Source organism: Oreochromis aureus, linkage group 7 (assembly GCF_013358895.1).
Source record: "Oreochromis aureus strain Israel breed Guangdong linkage group 7, ZZ_aureus, whole genome shotgun sequence".
NCBI lineage: Eukaryota > Metazoa > Chordata > Actinopteri > Cichliformes > Cichlidae > Oreochromis > Oreochromis aureus.
In genome coordinates this window covers 34,730,971-34,749,210 of record NC_052948.1, presented here as the reverse complement: position 1 = coordinate 34,749,210, position 18,240 = coordinate 34,730,971, and the positions used below count along the sequence as shown (strand labels likewise).

Sequence of the window (18,240 nt, the reverse complement as noted above, 5' to 3'; positions counted from 1 at the left end):
TAACCCGTAACAACCCGGTTTCTTAACGAATTTAGCTTTGTGCTTCAGGTCATTATTTAACTTTGTTTAAGCTTTTTTTTTTTTTTTTTTTTAATTAAACACATAGTGTGGTGTTTTTCCTAACATCGTTTTGGAAATGTATTTAGTTTAAACAGTACAACCCTGAAGCTTGTTTCCGCCACTGAATTACTAAATAAATAAATAAACAAACTTCCGTCTTAGTTACATTTGATTTACATTCGAAAAATTTTAGCTTAATAATTCAGTCTTCTAAACAGTGACTCCAAATTTAATTATTTATTAAGAAATAAATAAAGCAGTGAAACGTCAGTAGCACATTATATAAACGCATACACTATATACATTCTAAAATAATAAAAAAAAAAATTTCACATGCCACTGCTCATCTGTTGCTGTCAGTTTTATGAGCAGTTTTCATGATAGAGACCTTGATTTTGAGATATTTATCATATCTTTTTCTTTATTTTTTGTAAGCTTGTTTTGTATATTTAATTTTCTGTGCCTTAAAGTGCAATGCCTTATTCAGTATGATCTTTCTCTGAATTTTTCAATTTATTAATTTGAAATTTCAAGTTATTGTCTGGATTTGGAGTTTGAGTTAGAAGGTCATAATTTGGAGATGCCTAACTTGAAATTTTAACCCTTTAAGGTCCACACTAAGAAAAAAGCAATGGAAAAATTTTTTGTTTGCATTTCTTATTGACTTGGGTGAGTAATAACCACAATCAATAATTTTGTTTCAATAGACCCTATAGGTTTTAAAATATTCACCAAATGGTTGAGATGTCACTTAATGGTTTACGTATGAAATGTCATGCAAATACAAGTACAGTAGATAATCCAGTTGAAAAAAATCACATAAAGGGCCAAATTATTAATAACAAAAACTATCCAGGGCATTGGATACAGTTTATTTCTAGTAGCATGCCAGTGAACATTGCTGGTTTTCATTCCACCAAAGGAAAGTATTATATCAAACAACAAAATACTTTTTTTTTTTAAATCTGCAACTGTGAAAAATGTGCAGCAGCACAAAATACTCACATTCAGGCCACTTCTGATTGAATGATACTGTGCAAAATAATTTTTGTTTTTAAAAAAATCAAACAAAAACAGTGCAAATCAAGAACATCTGCTTGTGGTTTTGGTCATCGGGATCTTAGGGTGTAGCATTTATTCTGTGGCCGTGGAGAGCTGAATCATGGTTGTCCAACTCCAGATGCTGGCTTGTCAAGGATGTATCCGAACAGTGGCATATGCCATCTCCTTAACTTGTAACTTATAGCTTGTCTTATACAGGTGTTATAGCATATCAGAAAGCTCAGTTCCTTCCATATGCTAATTATATACAGGGATGAGTGATGGGCATGGAATGGTGATTTGCATTGGACTTATTGCTCCACCGTTTGACCGATGAAAGAGGCATGAGGTTGTCAAACCATTTTACTGCAATCAGACCTTCATCAGACCTGTAATCACAGGCTCCATGGCCCTTCTTCATCAGGCCTTTGTCTGCCATCAGGGGAGCTCCAGCAGTGCAGTTTGGTCATACAGTACCAATGCACCTGACACCCAAGGACGTGTGCAAGTTCTGGACCAAGCTGAAACTTGTGAAGAGCTGAGGTTTTTTGGGGTTTGCAAAGTGTTTTTTACAACTTTGGCCCCTAGAGGTGGCTTCTGTTCCTTTTCACTGAGGGGAGCATTGAAGAATGTAGATCCCCCTTGATACAGCAGCAAGTCGTGGATGATGCCAGATGAACTTGCTTGGCAGAACAATTTAAAGCCCCACTCATCTGGTTTGTTGGCAATAATATACTGGTGGAGAGTGCCAGCCCTGTTGGCTTCATATGAAACGATGACCTCAAACACACTGTGGTTGAAGGTGGATGGTATCATGAGACACCACCACAAATCTGCCACAGGAACATGTGACTTTTAGCCATATAATTGCTTAGCGTCCATATAGTACTTGTTAAACATGAAATTATAATTTTGACAGCTTAGTAATATTAATTTACCAGCTACTGTATTTTGGTCAAAAGGTAATTAGTTGTGATATTTGTGATTTCCACATGTTATTTTTACCATCTTTACCAATATTAACTCAGAAAGTTAAAAACAATTATTACTGAGGAAATTATTGCAGCATATTCTTGCTGTGCTAACACTTAATGTAATTTATCAACAGCAATGGATAAACAAAATGGGTCCAGTGGGCTGATTTTATGGCAAATAATCAATTTTAATAACATTTAGGTTATGTTAGCATTAGCGCCATAAAGTGACAAATCAACTGTTTGGTTGGGCACTTTTTAAAAAAATAAATAAACCTTTAATTTCACTTTTTTAATGCTGTCAAGTCATATACATTTGTTTGGTAAGTCCTCTAACACTATCATATATCAAAAAAAACAAAATTATAGCTTCCTACCTTAGTTTCATCAAAAACAATCAAAATATGTTGGATGGTTTTCACTGACCAAATAATTCCAAAACTTACAATAATAAAATTACACTGAGACAATATTTGGTTACGTATATGTATATATTTTTTTAATTCAGCTGACACACTTTGAACAAGTTGATGGAGGGATCACACAAGTTAGATGCCCAGCATTTTGTTTCATATTTTTAAGAGTGATAATTTTACAAAACAAGCAAAGTAACAATGATCAGTCTCAGCCAGCTAAGGCAATCATATAAAATGCTATTATAAAATCTAAATACAAAAAGAAAATATTAAATATTTAACACAAAGCCAGAATGAAACAACTGTGACTGAGATGTTTAATTGTAATTCATCTGGTTGACCTCTGGCTCTCTGGTTCCCGGCAGACTTTAGTTTGAGAATGATGTTTTTTTTAGTTCTCCAGTTGGACTGATGTTGTTTGGGCTCTCACCACCAACTCCCTGACATCTTACTCTCCGTGCACACTTTACAGCACACTGCTCATCACTCACAGCTGACCGACTCTGGGACACAAGCACAAATTCTGCAGAGCAGCTACGAGATTTTCCTCCTGCCACTGGACCCAAGCGCTTTGCAGATTGAATAAGGAAGAAATTCAGGTAAACAGAAATTGCTCAAAGCTAAGTGGGTAATTTTTTTTTTTTTTTTTCTTTTTTTTTTTTACAGTGAGCCAAAGAAGCTTAGCAGGGTCAGGGTACTACTCTACTACTGGTTATATGTGTTTAGTCTCACTTTTTGCTTTGCATAACACATCTCATATGGCTGAATGTCACATTTCCCATGTTAAAAGGGTAAAAACTTTGATGTAGGACTAAATGTGTGGGAGAGAAGGATAGGAAACATTTATTTAAAATGTGACAAATTGTCAGATTCCATTGGTTTTTGTCAAAGACATTAAAGAAAATGGGGGAAAACAGTAAGTTAGATAATCAGGATATTTCTAGACCTAGTTTTGATTCAATTTTTTTGAATTAAATGATCATTTTAAAAAAAGTCGTTAGAGAGAGCTGTAAATGCTTAGATTACTTATTTTTTTCTACTTATACTGGATCTGTGATGTCAAAGACAGAATAAATATTAAAATGGTCATTTTTGAGTCAAAGTTCTGGATGTGAGCACTAAAGACCCACCCACTTGCTGTCAGAAATTTCTGTTTGCAAGGGACAGCCAATCACAACAAAGCTGGCTTAAAGGGTCAAATCAAAACAGTTTGTTTCAGGCTGCACAAAAAATAGGCTGCACAAAGGATCAGTGTCAGGTAAATAAGGATTTTTTTCCAACTGTGAGTCACGCAAAGCTGCTGTCATAAAGCACATGAATTACAAATATGGAACTGGAAACTACTATTAACTTTAATACGGCTGGTAATCTCTATCTCTATGTAGATTGTACCAAGGCACTGGTACCGGAAGCTCTGGTTTCCACTTGTAGTTGTATTGACCAGTCATGTCTTTGCAGGCTTTCATTGCATGCAGTCTATGTGATGCTAAACTGTATTGGATTATTACCCACTTTTGTCTGACAATTTAGGGGGTTTTTTCTGTAAGGTTTCAAAGGTGTGACCCAATTCAAAATGTACTACTAATTTGTTTATTTACTTTATTATCTACTTAGTTATTGGATGCGGAAACATCTTCTCAAAATTTAATGGTCGTGGTAGTGAAACCTATGATGCATGGTTTGGAGATGGTGGCACTGACAGAAAGACAGATGACAGAAGGCAGAAGGGTGGGTGGGGGGGCAGATTTCACGATTTGAGGATGTTAAGATTTTTATTGTGAGTGACCGGGATGGACGTGATTAGAAATGAGTACATCAGAAAGATAGCTCAGGTTGAGCGGTTTGGAGACAAAGTTAGAGAGGTGAGGCTGAGATGATTTGGACATGTGAAAAGGAGGGACACAGGACAAAGAATGTTGAAGATGCTCCTGAAGGCAGGAGGAAAAGAAGTAGACCTCAGCGGAGGTTCATGGATATAGTGGAGGAGGACATGCAGAGGGTTGATGTGACAGGAGAGCTAGAGATGGAGGAAGATGATCCGCTGGGGCAACACCTAAGCAGCCAAAAGAAGTACTGTCATTACACTAATCATGCTTTTCTCTAAACTGAAGTGGAATTCTGTTAGAAAAAAAAAACTTTGAGGAATTACCTGAGACATACGGGCGCTACAGTTTTTACGCCACCATGATACTATGCACAACCACGAATGAATCTGGAGTTAATAATTACTACTTCTTTTTTTCAGCTATTCTCAGCTATTCTCAGCTGTGGAGAAATACAGATTTGTCCAAGATTTTTAAGGTTTTGTTTCCTAAAATTTAAAAACTTCTATATTAGCGTGCAAAAAACATTTATCTATCTTTATTTTCTATTTGAAACTGTATCCGTTCTGTAAATTATTCTACTTCAGTAATGATGCAAATAGATTAACAGTCACTTGTAGCGACTGTCAATCCACACAGCGTTACCGCCACAAGTCAGAAAAGTCACCAGCATCGCTAAAGGGCCACATTTCACTGGCTGTCTGGCCAGCTCACCCCGTAGGTAAGTATGGCTGTGCTGAGTGAGGATTTTCCCCTCATAGCTGAGAGCTTTGCTGGATGAGCATGTGGGTCAAAATTGTGTGTTGCTTATATGCAAAGTTATGCATATTAAACTCTTGAATAAAATGCATTTCACAGATATTGTTTTGAGAGATATTTGCAGGCAGTGATCATAAACATTGGAAATATTAGAAAGTCTGGTTGTTCCTTGGCTGTTTCTGTGCACAGCCAGGATACTTGGCCTTTTCTCGTGCTGCATCACATTTAGTTCTCTGGTGAGTATCTCTAGCTACAAGATGAGGGATGGATCACATATTGTGTTTTCATTTACCATTAGCAAATCACTGTTGGATTTTGGTCTTTATGTGTATTTATCCAATGTTTGAAATCAAGATTTTCTAGGTTTGGTTTAAAGGCCAAACTACAAAACTGGACAACAGAGTGGCAACATCGGATTCAGTGCCAACGTGTGTAGTCATACCTGAGACAAATTTAAAGAAAGAAAAGAAAAAAAACATAGCAACATGAAACACTGAAAACAATAAACAATAATTTGTATTTCAAGAGATGAAGACAGTTGATCTTGTTGACAACAGACAGAAAAAATCAAGTAATATAACTGTCCCTTTCTATTGGTTTTTGTATTAAATAAATGGTGGTCTTTTGAATAAAATTAGCACCTTGAGAAAAATGACACCTAGGTTCACTTACAGTACTAGAATAGTGGATTTACAGTGAGAGCTTTACAGGCCTATGGGACAACAGAAGCTGTGTCCCTGTAAAGAACACATTGTTATAGACATCAGCTAGGACAGTCTGACGTTTTATATACACAGTGAGCAAGCTGTAACACAATCCCTGCATAACTGCATAACAAAAAACAAAACACTGTATGAAGGATGCATGTAAAAAAAAAAACAAAAAACATACACTTAAATTATTTAATGTCTCTGTAAACGAAATTGCCTTCTCCGTGAAAAAAAGCCTGGGGGCACTATTGGCCTCAAAGATTCAGTCATACAAAGTCACTGAACTTGAGGGATAAAATCCTCCAACACTAGAGGATAAAGAAGCAAAAACTTCACAGACTGGAAGGTTCCACTTGTCCATGATTTAAAGAGAGTTTGTGTCCTGGACCTGAGAGTCTTCCGGGATGGTGCAGCTTTCTCCCACCTCTAGCTGAAACACACAGGTCCAACAGTGAGGCCAAACTGGTATGTCGTGTTTCCTCCTCCCATTAGTGCCACGTCTCTCAGAGGAAGGAGATGGAGGTCCTCAAACTCCAGCACAGACTCCCGAGGACCAGATTCCATCTCCTCTCCAGGCTGATGGACAAAAAATAGATTACATTTGAACATTTACAGTAGTAAACCCTAAGTAGAGATCAGCTTTAGATAAGTTTCTCTTTCTCTTGAATTGAATATACATAAATGGTACTCTCTCTGTTATGATCAAAGAAACAAGAATAACTGCGAGAGCGCAGCGCAACCCCCCGCCCACACAGCTCACTCTCGGACCAATGTTTACTTTTAAGGGAATAGTAATGAAATGCACTTTTAGTGCAGTAGAAAGTGCAAAGTGCAGGCTTTTCTTATTTTCCCTGTTGAAACTCATTACCTGACATCATTTTGAGTATAAATATTTTTTTTTACTATTTTTATTTATGTGAATATATTATATTTGTAGCATTCATTCAATTGTTTAGTAAAATTCACTTAAATGTTTAGTCATAAATATTAAGTGAAAAAAAGTTTTTGATTGTAAAGTTTACTTTGTTTTCAAAAAAAACCCCAAAACCCCCAAAGTAAATCTTATTCAGGGTCATCGTACATGTATTCAAGCTGTTATGTATTTAAATGATTATAACCTGTAACTGCAATGTACATAACAAAGTCCTAATAAAATATTGCGATATTTAGAATGCTCATATATCATTCCCTATGCCTATATGTTGTCAATATAAACAATGACTGTAAGAAACAGTTTTAAAATACTAGATATAGTGTTATTATCACTTTGACCTTGAGATCAACCTATTGACCTTGAGGTCAAATGTGACATAGTAATTGAAATCTTTACATGCTACTTTCTATATGTTGACACACCACACCTGTAAGAATCATAGTTTCTAAGGTATTAAACCTTTTGTCAAATTTCAGCCAATAAATCATTAGGTTGACCTTGAAGACCTTGATGGTTGTAAGCCAATTTTGAAAGGATTGTTAACATGACCCCACTGTACACCTGAACAAAGTTGTATCAGAATTTATTTAAAACTTTTAAAGGTATTGTGTTTACACACAGAGTGACAGAATGACATGTACGCACATATCAGGACCAAAAAATACAGCTTCAATACGACTGCAGTAACCACACCTGTATTTGTGGAGTTTTTTTGGAATTTCTGTTTCAAATTTTACATGAAACTACTTTTCTTTTTTTTTCTCTGTTTAATAAGCAAGTCATGATTTTTGAAAACTTTATATATTTTTTGCACATTGAGCTCCACAAACAACATGCTATTTACTTATATATATATGTATATATAACATTCAGGATATTCAGTACAGTATAAAGTATTTTAGTTTTGGTTTTGTATAAAGGTGGTATCTTCAAACATCTTCACTCCTCTTACAGATATCCACTACATTTGTACAGATGCCAGATATTTTTCTCACTTTTTAAACTTTTTTTTTTATTTCGGGCCTTTGGGAATTCCTACCAAACTACCTTGGATTAACAGAGCTTTATGTCCTTCTACACCCTGCCCATGTTGAGTTAATCTGTCCAACCTTTTGCAAATCTGGCAAAAAGGAGGTGCAAAAAAAGTAAAACAGGAAGATATTTTCCAGTAGTCCTGTTACATACCACACAATCTTGAACTGCTCCGAGGTAACTTTGTGTCCTTGAGTCAGTGAGGAATTTGACATCTCGGCTGGCTGGGCCCAGTCTGTGTCCTGGATGGCAGGAGTAGGTAACCTTCTGTACAGCTGTGCCACTGTGCAATCTCAGGAAGCGCATCTGGACCACATTAGCACCTTGATAATAAAACTATAAAAACATATTAGAGTTATCGGAAAGGCTTTATTATAAATCAGGCCAAAGACACTAAATAAAAGGAAAAAAAATACATTAATTATATGTGTGCAGTGTTTGGAAGGTTACTTTTAAAATGTATTCCACTACAGATTACAGAGTACACGCCCCAAAATGTATTTTGTAACATATTCCGTTACATTACTCAATGAGAGTAATGTATTCTGAATACTTTGGATTACTTAATATATTCTCATGCTTTTTGCAACTACATGAATGTACTATTGCTGTGTGATTAATTACTATTACTGAAGGCTACTCGCCATACCAATACCAAGTAGATTTTTAAATCTTAATATAAAATGAGTAACAGTAGGTTGACATTAGGTAAGGCTGCACTTTTTGCAGCGATCTCGAATAGAAAACTATTCCGCGCGTATATAAAACAGGTCCGCAGCTCTGAACCGTAATGGTGTAAAACCATAAACGGACCTCTGGCTAATACGTCGGGTTCTATGTCGGTCTCGTAGCCGAAAACTAGCTTTACTTTACTTTGTCAACTTTGCTAGCGAGAGGCAGAGAGAGGCGTTGAAAGGCCACTTCAATGGAACTTATTGTTTTGGAGGAAAACACAAACACAGTGAGTGTTTTCCTCCGAAAAAAAAACACACAAAATATATTGTCACGTCATTATGTGGGCCGCAAATAGAGGTGACATGGGCCGAGTGATTGAGACACAGGCATTAGAGCCTCTTAATGCGTGTTTTATTTGGGTTTCCACCGGCGTGGAATTACCAAAAATAGAGAGGGGACAGCCTAACATATGAAACAGGGAAAGACCACCACGTAATCCATTTATTTCAACAAAGTAACTGTATTCTGAATAAGGGTAACTGTAACGGAATACAGTTACTCATATTTTGTATTTAAATACATAACGGCGGTACATGTATTGCGTTACTCCCCAACACTGTATGTGTGGTAATATAATTGCATTATTATTATTATCATCTCCAGTTTTCTTTGTGTAATGTGAGGAGGTGTTTCCTGCTATTTAGCCTATTTTAGATCATTGTTTTAGTTTCCAACCATATTTACAGGCTCAAGTGGAACCTGCAGTCCCAGCTCCAGGAGGCGACTGTTTGAGCAAATGAAGTTCGATGAACTCAATGTATGTGTGTCCAGTAACAACTGAATATCAGTGTTTTATTTACTCAAGCATAAAATACATTTTTATTTAAGAAAAAGAAAGGCATCAAATGATCAGGGCTCAGGGCCTTATTTTTGATACCCGTGCTTTAGACTTTAGCTCTTCTCCCAGTGTTTCATCCTCTTGTGTCTTTTCCCTTGTATTTAGTCTAGTCATGTCTGTGTTTTCCCCATTTAGTTATCTCACTTCCTGTTTGTTGTTGGGAGGTTGTGGTTCCTTGTTTGTCGTCTTGAGTTTTGTTTCTTTAATCTCGTCTGTTTTGAGTCTGTTTAGATGCGTCTCGTTTTCCCCTATTTTCTGTTTCCAGCCCCCCAGTCACCCTTTTAGAAATATGCAGTTGCCGTCTATATATACAGCAGAGCATCAGTTGACTTTTTTTGCCTTGTGTTTCTCAGCTTCAGTGGTTTTTTCCAGAGTGTTTATTCCCAGTTTAGGTTTCTGTAAGTAGCCTTTTTTAGTTCCCTTTTGTATTTTTGTGTTTCACCTTTTGTATTCTGGTCAACAGTCCAAATAAATGGCTCATTTTTGTTTAACTCTGTCGATCTGTGAGTGTGCATTTAGGTCCTCATCTCCACTACATATACATGACACCATGTCATTAGCAATGTCTCTTTTCCCTGTTCTGATGCTTGGTTTGAACTTTAGCAGGTCGCCTTGACCATGTCTGCATAACTACATGCATTAAGCTGCTGCCACATGATTGGCTGATTAGATATTTGTGTTAACAAGTAGTTGAACATGTGTACCTAATAAAGTGAGAGTACATTTTCCCCACTTGAGAAACTTTTGCCTATTTTGTTTATCTAGCCAACTTTATACATTTATCACCAAGAATTTCTTGCCCAGCAGAACCCAGGCCCTAGAATTAATGTTTAATTTTGGCAGTGCCACCCAGAGGTATTCACTCACCTGAAATCCCTCATCCAGCTTGCTGAGCCACTGAAAAGATCCTTCCTCAGAAAAGTCCTCCATCCAAGCTTTCATTGGCAACTGTAGGCAGATAAAAAGAAGGCACAATTTCCAAAACCGAATGTATGTCCCACTTTTGTGTAGTCAACATTTTCAGACTGTTGCTAATGAAATCCTGAATTACCATGCTGCTCAGACATGACTAAAGCAGCGTTCGACTCATGCTAACCAAGACCAATTCACATTTCTCTTTGGTTTATTGAGTCAATTATTTATGTAGGCTGGACAATATTAGCATAGATAGGGTGAAAGGTGAGTGTGTTTTGTGGTTTTAAACAGACTGAACCAACCATGAAACCAGGACAACACAATACAATGAGAATAATAATAGGTTCTGTCCTTTACATGACCTGATACCCTTCAGATGAATATAAAGTAATTTAGCCATGCATTGCTCCATTCCTTCCTGCAACCAGACAACTTAGCTTTCTTCATGCATACCTCTAACTGATGCAAACAGATTGAATTTGAAACATTTAATAAATGAGGGGTGACATGTGAATTCAGCTAAATACATTTTATCTAATATATTTGATATAGCTCATTTAATTTAGTTTTATATAAGAGACAAGACATTTTGGAATAGTGAAATCTGATAATTTGTATTCTACAGAAGATCTCAGCAGTGAAATTAGCAAATCAAACATTTTTATTTTAGGTGCTCATTACTACGTTATTCCCACTCATAGCTTCATAACTGTTCACATTTAAGTTAAAAAAAGGAGAAAAAGTGTAAAAGTGCAAAAGAAATTTCCTGTTTAGAGACAAAGCTACAGGTTTAAGTTAAAATCACTACTGCAGAAGCATGAGATGAATGACGATTCACCTACAATACAAATACATTAAATGATAGTGGCCATGTCCTTGATTCAGAGGTACAATTTCCTGCAGACTTTCTCTGCTGATGTCTTTATACCTGAGAGTCTTGAGGATGAAGGCAGGTCTGTTTTGATGTTGAAGAGAAGCTGCAGTAAGCCAGCAGGGCATCGGCAGGACTGCCCTGGTTGGGGTCAATGTAATACATTCCTGTACAGAAAGGTTAGCAGGAACTCAATGAGAAACCCAGGGATCAAAGTATTACAGTATGCTCCATGCTGACAGTAAAACCAGTGACATACAGGGAACACAAGAACTTCAACATGCTGGCCTGTAAAAGGAAAGCATTAAAGATGCTGAAGTGTAAAAATATGTCTTCTGTGAACTATTAATATCCCTGTGGCAACAAGCAACAGAGGATTGCTGATGATCTGCAAATTTGGATCTTTGATAGTCAAACAGAATTACCCATATTCATTATCATTTATATATAAGTATACATTAAAATATGTAACAACATATACAGTAAGGTTGACCTTATTTGTCAATATATTATATGCTGATAAAATAAAGTTGTATAAAAAAATCTCTTCAAAATAATCTCTTTTAAAACAAAGCATTTATCTATATACACAATGCTGCCAGGAAAAGAATTCATGCATTTTACTGACAGATTTTGAGACTTGATATCAGCGCTTGGGGACTCTTAGCAAAGTGGCAGTAAAACATACACAGCAAGACAAGATTTTAAATCTACCATCTGTGTTAAATGAGCCTAAATAAATGCAAACATTTCACAAGGCTACTTACTCTCCATGCTTCAGAGGTAGGTGACGTACAGGGGTAATGTTAAAAACCAAAGCACTTCAACTGGTTTTGCTCTAATAACAATATATAAATAGGTTTAATCCATAATCTTAAGCAGCTTATCCAACTATGAGCACAGGGAGCCTATCAGAGCTGACCTTGGGAAAGAGGTGGATGTGAACCTAGTAGATGCTGCCAGTTGATTATATGACTCAAATTATTTTAGAAGTACTTAAACAGACGGACGCTTTGTTGTAAGGTGAAGTTTGGTTTAGATGGCCTTGATTATAAGGTCCGATGACGATAAAGTAAACCGCTCAACCACACTACACAGAGAATATGCAGGCCAATCATCTACAAAGCCTCAATTTAGCTGTTACTCAAAACCAAATAAGAGAAAAATAAACTAAACTTTTTTCAGTTTTCCTCTGAAATGTATTTTATTCTGTAAATCTATTCTATTATAGCATAAAGCTGTAATGGAGGCGGACACACTCATTTAACCTTTATTTTACTCCACCTAGCTTAGGGATTCCCTGTACACAATCATTCAGTGTTGCTTTACTTTAAAATCTCAGTAACTGACCACTGCTGTATTCAGGGTGACAGAGCCAGAGCTCCAGACAGGTAGTAGCTGGATGCTCTTTGCTGCCATCAGGAGGATCCAAAAGCAGCCGAAGCTCCTCCTGAAGAGTATCCAGCAACGTCTGGATCAGAAGATAGTTGGGCTTATCTGACATGTACATGAGGTCCTGGATATGGGAAGACAATGAGGAGAATATGAGCCGGTGAAGTTTAATATTTAGAGCCCATGTAAATTTAATGAAAAATAATGATTTTGATACGAAGGGGTTTTTTAAAAAAAAAAATCGTATTTCTTTATATCTCTATATCTTTAATTTCTTTCTTTCTTTTTTAAACACATGCTGTTTCCAATTATTGGAAAGAAATGTTTTTTAATAGGCAACATTAATCGAATATTTCATAACAGAAAACAACAATTCCAAAATCTAATTGGCAAAACAGTTTACTTGCCTTGAGCTGAGACAAGGTCACGTTCAGTGACTTTCCGGGAAGTCCGGGAATGCCAGGTGGACCCTAAAACACAAGATTAATCTTCAAATGACTAAACCTAAACTATTACATAAAAAGTCTTATATCAATCATTTGACATAACTGGGAATAATTCTGTTATAATATCTTAGTATAATGTAATTCACGGTAATTAGAATTAAACTGTACACCCTTGTTTGAGTTTTGTTTCAAGCTTTGCAAACAAGCTTTGCTAACCCATGAGAGGAAATTTGGGGCAAACACAGTTCTTCTCCACCCAGATCAGATGAAGTAGGACCAGTATAGATAGGAAAGCCCTGCGCCCAGGTATTGCAACAGACAGAAAACTGTTTGCATTGTTAAAGCAAACATGATAACCTTGTGTTTTTTTACCCATCTGTTGTAGACTTACCGGCAGCCCCTTCCTGCCAGGTGGACCAGGCAGACCTTGATAGCCTTTCAATCCCTGCAGGGAGAATTATATATAATAGCAACAATATAACAATACAATTCTGTACTCTTCCACATGGCAATATCAAACTGTTAATTATCACATACACCGATAAGGAAATAAAGACTGCTGCATGATCGCATTAGACTGCAAACTTCCAAGTGTGACATCTTTATGATTATGTGAGTCACTTAAAAAACAGAGGAGGGAAAAAAAGAACAGGCCATTTTCTTCACAGACTGGTGAGTAAGAGCTGAAGAGTGTTTGATGTAGAAGAACAAGAGAGCTGGAGGTGATGATTTCATACCTTTAATCCAAACAAACCCTGCAAGAAAAGAGAGGACAGGGGAAGCAAAGGGCATTAGTGTGATTTTTCAGTATGAAGTGCATTTATCGACTTCCGACTGCTTTTATCAGCTGCATTAAGAGCCTGTCACCTGTAGCCTTGCTGATTTCATAATCTTAGTCAATGGACATTTTTTCTCCTTAAGACACAGTGGGTTGATTGATTTAACAGGCTGGTAGCTGAAGAACAGGGTAGGCTAACAGATAGCAGGCTGCATTTTGAAGAAATGGCAGGGGTTATTATAAAACAATAACATTTGTCTTCATTTTTCAGACATACCCTGGCAGAAAGTGTCTGAGCAAAAGATGTGAAATTCTTGAATTGAAAACATAAAATACTGAAAAAGTCCAAGATATATCTTCCTGACTAAACTTAGCATATCATAGAGAAAAAATGACAAACAGAAAAAGAAAAATACAACAGTTAAAGAGGGCTGAAAAAATGTATCATAAATAAAAGATGTTGCATAAGCTTGCCATATTCAAAAGTATATTAAAGATTTAGAGAGAGATAATACTTACAGGCAATCCAGGCATCCCTGACATGCCCCTGGGCCCTGGCAGACCAATGTTTCCCTAAGACAACATCAGTATAGTGAGAAACATAAACATCTGTCAGTCTTTAACATCATTTAAAGCAGTGGTCCCCAACCCCCGGGCCTCGGACCGGTACCGGTCCATGAGTTGTTTGGTACCGGGCCGCGAGAGTTGAGGCTCTGGTGTGAAATGTATGGTTTTCAGGGTTTTTATCGGTTTTCAGCGTTATTTTGTTATCGTTTTTATCGTTAACTCGGTTTTCCTGGGTCTTTTCACGTGTGTTATGAATAAAACTTTTTTTCGGTACCGGTACTTGTTTTATTTTGTTGTATTTATCCGCGACGCCTTAAAGGCCGGTCCGTGAAAATATTGTCGGGCATAAACCGGTCCGTGGCGCAAAAAAGGTTGGGGACCGCTGTTTTAAACACAGTTGCACATTGGAAAATTCAAGGCTCTAAACCTGAGAGCTAACAATGCTGCAGTTTTAGTTTTGTATACCTGTTCCCCTTTTGGACCCTCAGGACCAGGCAATCCAACAAGACCACGGATACCCTAAAAAAAGGAAAATCCCAAAGCAGCAGTGATGTAATGTTTTTAGTGTTTTTAATGGCCCCAGTAAATAAAAACCAGAAGCACCTGGATGAGCGTTCTTTGATCAGAATGAACCACTATGTGAATCTCATTTGGCATTTGTCTTCCTTTTGTTATTTTCCAAATTATCTTGATATATCCAAACATAGTAACCAGTCATTTACCATCATCCCACAAAAGACTGCAACTTAAATGATCCTGTTTGTTTTGCTTACGTCTGTTTTTCTGTTTAAATCTGTTAACTGCTCCTACCTTCATGCCATCAACTCCAGGTAGTCCAGGCAGTCCCATGTCTCCTTTGTCACCCTAAGAAGATATGAAACATATGTTAACAGACAGGATGAAAAACACTTTGAAAGACCTTTAGAAAGCCTGAATAAGTAGTTGGAAGCAAAATATAAAGAATTCAGGGATGACCCAAAACTTTGGAACAGTACTGTAGTTGTTCTTAGTTATCTTTTTACTTGTTTACCTTTTCACCCCTTTGACCTTGATCACCTGAGTCTCCACGTAAGCCAGGGATTCCCTTGGTAAAGAACACAAAAACACATCACATAAAAATAAATGCATTCTATTTGTTAAAATCATTCATTTGTCTCCAACTCACTGGATGTGGTAGACCACTGAAGAAGCAATTTCAACAATGATGTATGACGTATGGAAGGTAGGTGCACAAATTCACTTACAATGAGTCCTGACCATCCAGGGAGCCCCACCGGTCCTGTGTCTCCCTTTTCACCCTAAACAATAAAGCACAGTCTACTGTTAGGTCCTATCTCATATTGAAACCAACTGTAGGGGTTACACAGAGCATATGGTTGTGTTCCCACCTTTGGTCCTCTCTCTCCCCTGGGCCCTCTCACTCCAGCCTTGCCCCTTTTCCCCTGAGGATGAATACGCCATGATAAAAAAAGAAAAATAATAATATTGAATAGAGATCATCTTAGCTTCATCACAACTGTGGACTCACTGTTACATCCTTAAAGCCATTTCCAGCCACTTTCCATGCCGTGGATACTCTTCTCAACATAACTCCCAGAGAATTTGTTCCTCCTCCCACAATCACACGGGGAATCTTTTGCTTCTTAGCGTGTAAATGACTAAACTATGGCGCTACATCTTTACATTACATAAACCACCTTTCACCTTACCCTCCTTCCAACATGACCCCTCTTCCCTGGTGAACCAGTTTTGCCTTCTTCTCCCTGTAGAGCAAAACACAAAGGGGGAAAGTTATTTGAAAAGTAAAAGGCAAGAACTTATATATACACTCAGATGTATGGCACCCAAAGGTGACAATAAAGAAGATATAGACATTTTGTCCATTCTTATGAGGGATCATAAGAATGGACAAATGTCTCATGAAACTTGTTGCGCATTACTCTAAAGCTGAAAGGTGATTATAGGCATTCCAGGTTACTACCCTGTCATGTGACTCTTGCTGGAATCATCATTTTTTTTGCCCATAGTTGCTTAAATCATCAAATGTCATTCATCTTCTGTGTTCTCTGGTCCCCATATCGCTGCAAAATGCTTCCTGTGTGGGTGCAGCTGAATATTGCATTTTGTGCAACATATTACTAGGGCCTCTTTAGTGTTTTTGTGCACTTGTTGCTAGTTGACTAAGATGTGGTGTGCTTAAAATGCAGCATTTCTGGATGGACAGAAGGACAGATGGACAGATAGATATGATATGATATGATATGAGGATTGTACCTTCTCCCCCTTCATGCCCTGTTTGCCTTCAGGTCCCGGTCTTCCTTGAACTCCCTGTAAGAACAATTTTATTTTCTCATTTGCGGCTATCTTTCAGGCACACAAACACATCACGTGTACACTCTGTAAGCAGGAAGAGTAATTTTAAACAAGCGGGCATTTTTTCATCATCTATAGTGACTTCATGCTATATACTGCACTCACAGGAACACCTATAGGACCTGAGAGACCCTGGGGTCCCACCTCTCCGGGAGGCCCCTAAAGAAAAGAGAAGATAGAAACAGAAGTTACAAAGTCAGGGCTGTTAAGCAGGAAAAGTACAGTCTTTACAATTCAAAATAGTGGTTTGGTTTTCACCTCTAACCCTGGCAGAGCTCCAGGACCCTGAATTCCTGGAAGACCATCATCGCCCTGCACAAGTGATCAAGGTTAATGAGGACGATTTTAAGAGGTCATATATTATAGACAGATGCAGTTTTTAGATTTAATGTAATTATTAAGATGGCAAAGCACCATTATAGTTTAATAAATGTTATACAGTGGAGTATACATATAAGACCTAAATCAAACTAACCGGCTCCCCTGGTGGGCCTGGAGGTCCTGGCTCTCCCTTGAGTCCCAGTTCCCCAGGTTCTCCTTTACTTCCCTCATGTCCCTTTGGTCCTGCATGTCCTACTGGACCCTGCAGGAGTCACAAATGTGGTACAAGTCTCGTGACACATTAGTAACATCTTTGAATTTTACTTGTCCTTCAAATCTGATTACATTTAACATAAGATAACATAAGAGAATGTGATTTTGAAGTAGAATACTTCTGTATAATTCTGTATACAATTAGATGGCAGGTCAAGTAAAGAACTGTGCTGAGTACACCTCTTGTACACAGTACATCTTGTACACCTGCAGGTACTTCAGTGGTCACAGGCGTTTATTAAATTACTTTGGCGATGATTTATTTTAAAGATCATAATAAAAATTTTGACTGTTGTAGTATTCTGCTCGACCTAAAGTTCTGAACCAGACACTTAACTGACTGGTGTTTGCTGGGATAGAACAGAAAGTAGCACAATGCTGAAATATTAGTTTGAAACTTTGAAACAACTGTCTGATACTAGAAGGCACTTACAGGTGGTCCGAGCCTCCCAGGATCTCCTCTGACACCATGTGACCCCATTATCCCCTAGAAACATGAGAAAGAGAAAGCAAATTTAATTTTACATGTATATACAGGGAGTGCAGAATTATTAGGCAAGTTGTATTTTTGAGGAATAATTTTATTATTGAACAACAACCATGTTCTCAATGAACCCAAAAACTCATTAATATCAAAGCTGAATGTTTTTGGAGTAGTTTTAGTTTTAGCTATTTTAGGGGATATCTGTGTGTGCAGGTGACTATTACTGTGCATAATTATTAGGCAACTTAACAAAAAACAAATATATACCCATTTCAATTATTTATTTTACCAGTGAAACCAATATAACATCTCCACATTCACAAATATACATTTCTGACATTCAAAAACAAAACAAAAACAAATCAGCGACCAATATAGCCACCTTTCTTTGCAAGGACACTCAAAAGCCTGCCATCCATGGATTCTGTCAGTGTTTTGATCTGTTCACCATCAACATTGCGTGCAGCAGCAACCACAGCCTCCCAGACACTGTTCAGA

The 18,240-nt window shown here is 37.3% G+C and overlaps 1 protein-coding gene across 1 annotated transcript in view; it reads right to left on the bottom strand.

Annotated features, from left to right (window-relative positions):
• Positions 1-2,540: 2,540 nt before the first annotated feature.
• The window catches only part of si:ch211-196i2.1 (collagen alpha-1(I) chain), a 117,807-nt gene continuing 102,107 nt past the window's right edge, over positions 2,541-18,240 (bottom strand). Inside the window, exons 49-68 of the mRNA XM_031738971.2 lie at positions 17,692-17,745; positions 17,140-17,247; positions 16,923-16,976; positions 16,770-16,823; positions 16,566-16,619; positions 16,001-16,054; positions 15,680-15,733; positions 15,536-15,589; positions 15,322-15,375; positions 15,102-15,155; positions 14,757-14,810; positions 14,244-14,297; positions 13,684-13,701; positions 13,338-13,391; positions 12,908-12,970; positions 12,459-12,624; positions 11,166-11,275; positions 10,190-10,270; positions 7,903-8,085; positions 2,541-6,359 (exon numbers count right to left, since the gene is read on the bottom strand). Coding sequence (XP_031594831.2) covers positions 6,210-6,359; positions 7,903-8,085; positions 10,190-10,270; positions 11,166-11,275; positions 12,459-12,624; positions 12,908-12,970; positions 13,338-13,391; positions 13,684-13,701; positions 14,244-14,297; positions 14,757-14,810; positions 15,102-15,155; positions 15,322-15,375; positions 15,536-15,589; positions 15,680-15,733; positions 16,001-16,054; positions 16,566-16,619; positions 16,770-16,823; positions 16,923-16,976; positions 17,140-17,247; positions 17,692-17,745 — 1,527 coding nt within the window. The 3' untranslated portion in view covers positions 2,541-6,209. The remainder of the gene's footprint in view (positions 6,360-7,902; positions 8,086-10,189; positions 10,271-11,165; positions 11,276-12,458; positions 12,625-12,907; positions 12,971-13,337; positions 13,392-13,683; positions 13,702-14,243; positions 14,298-14,756; positions 14,811-15,101; positions 15,156-15,321; positions 15,376-15,535; positions 15,590-15,679; positions 15,734-16,000; positions 16,055-16,565; positions 16,620-16,769; positions 16,824-16,922; positions 16,977-17,139; positions 17,248-17,691; positions 17,746-18,240) is intronic.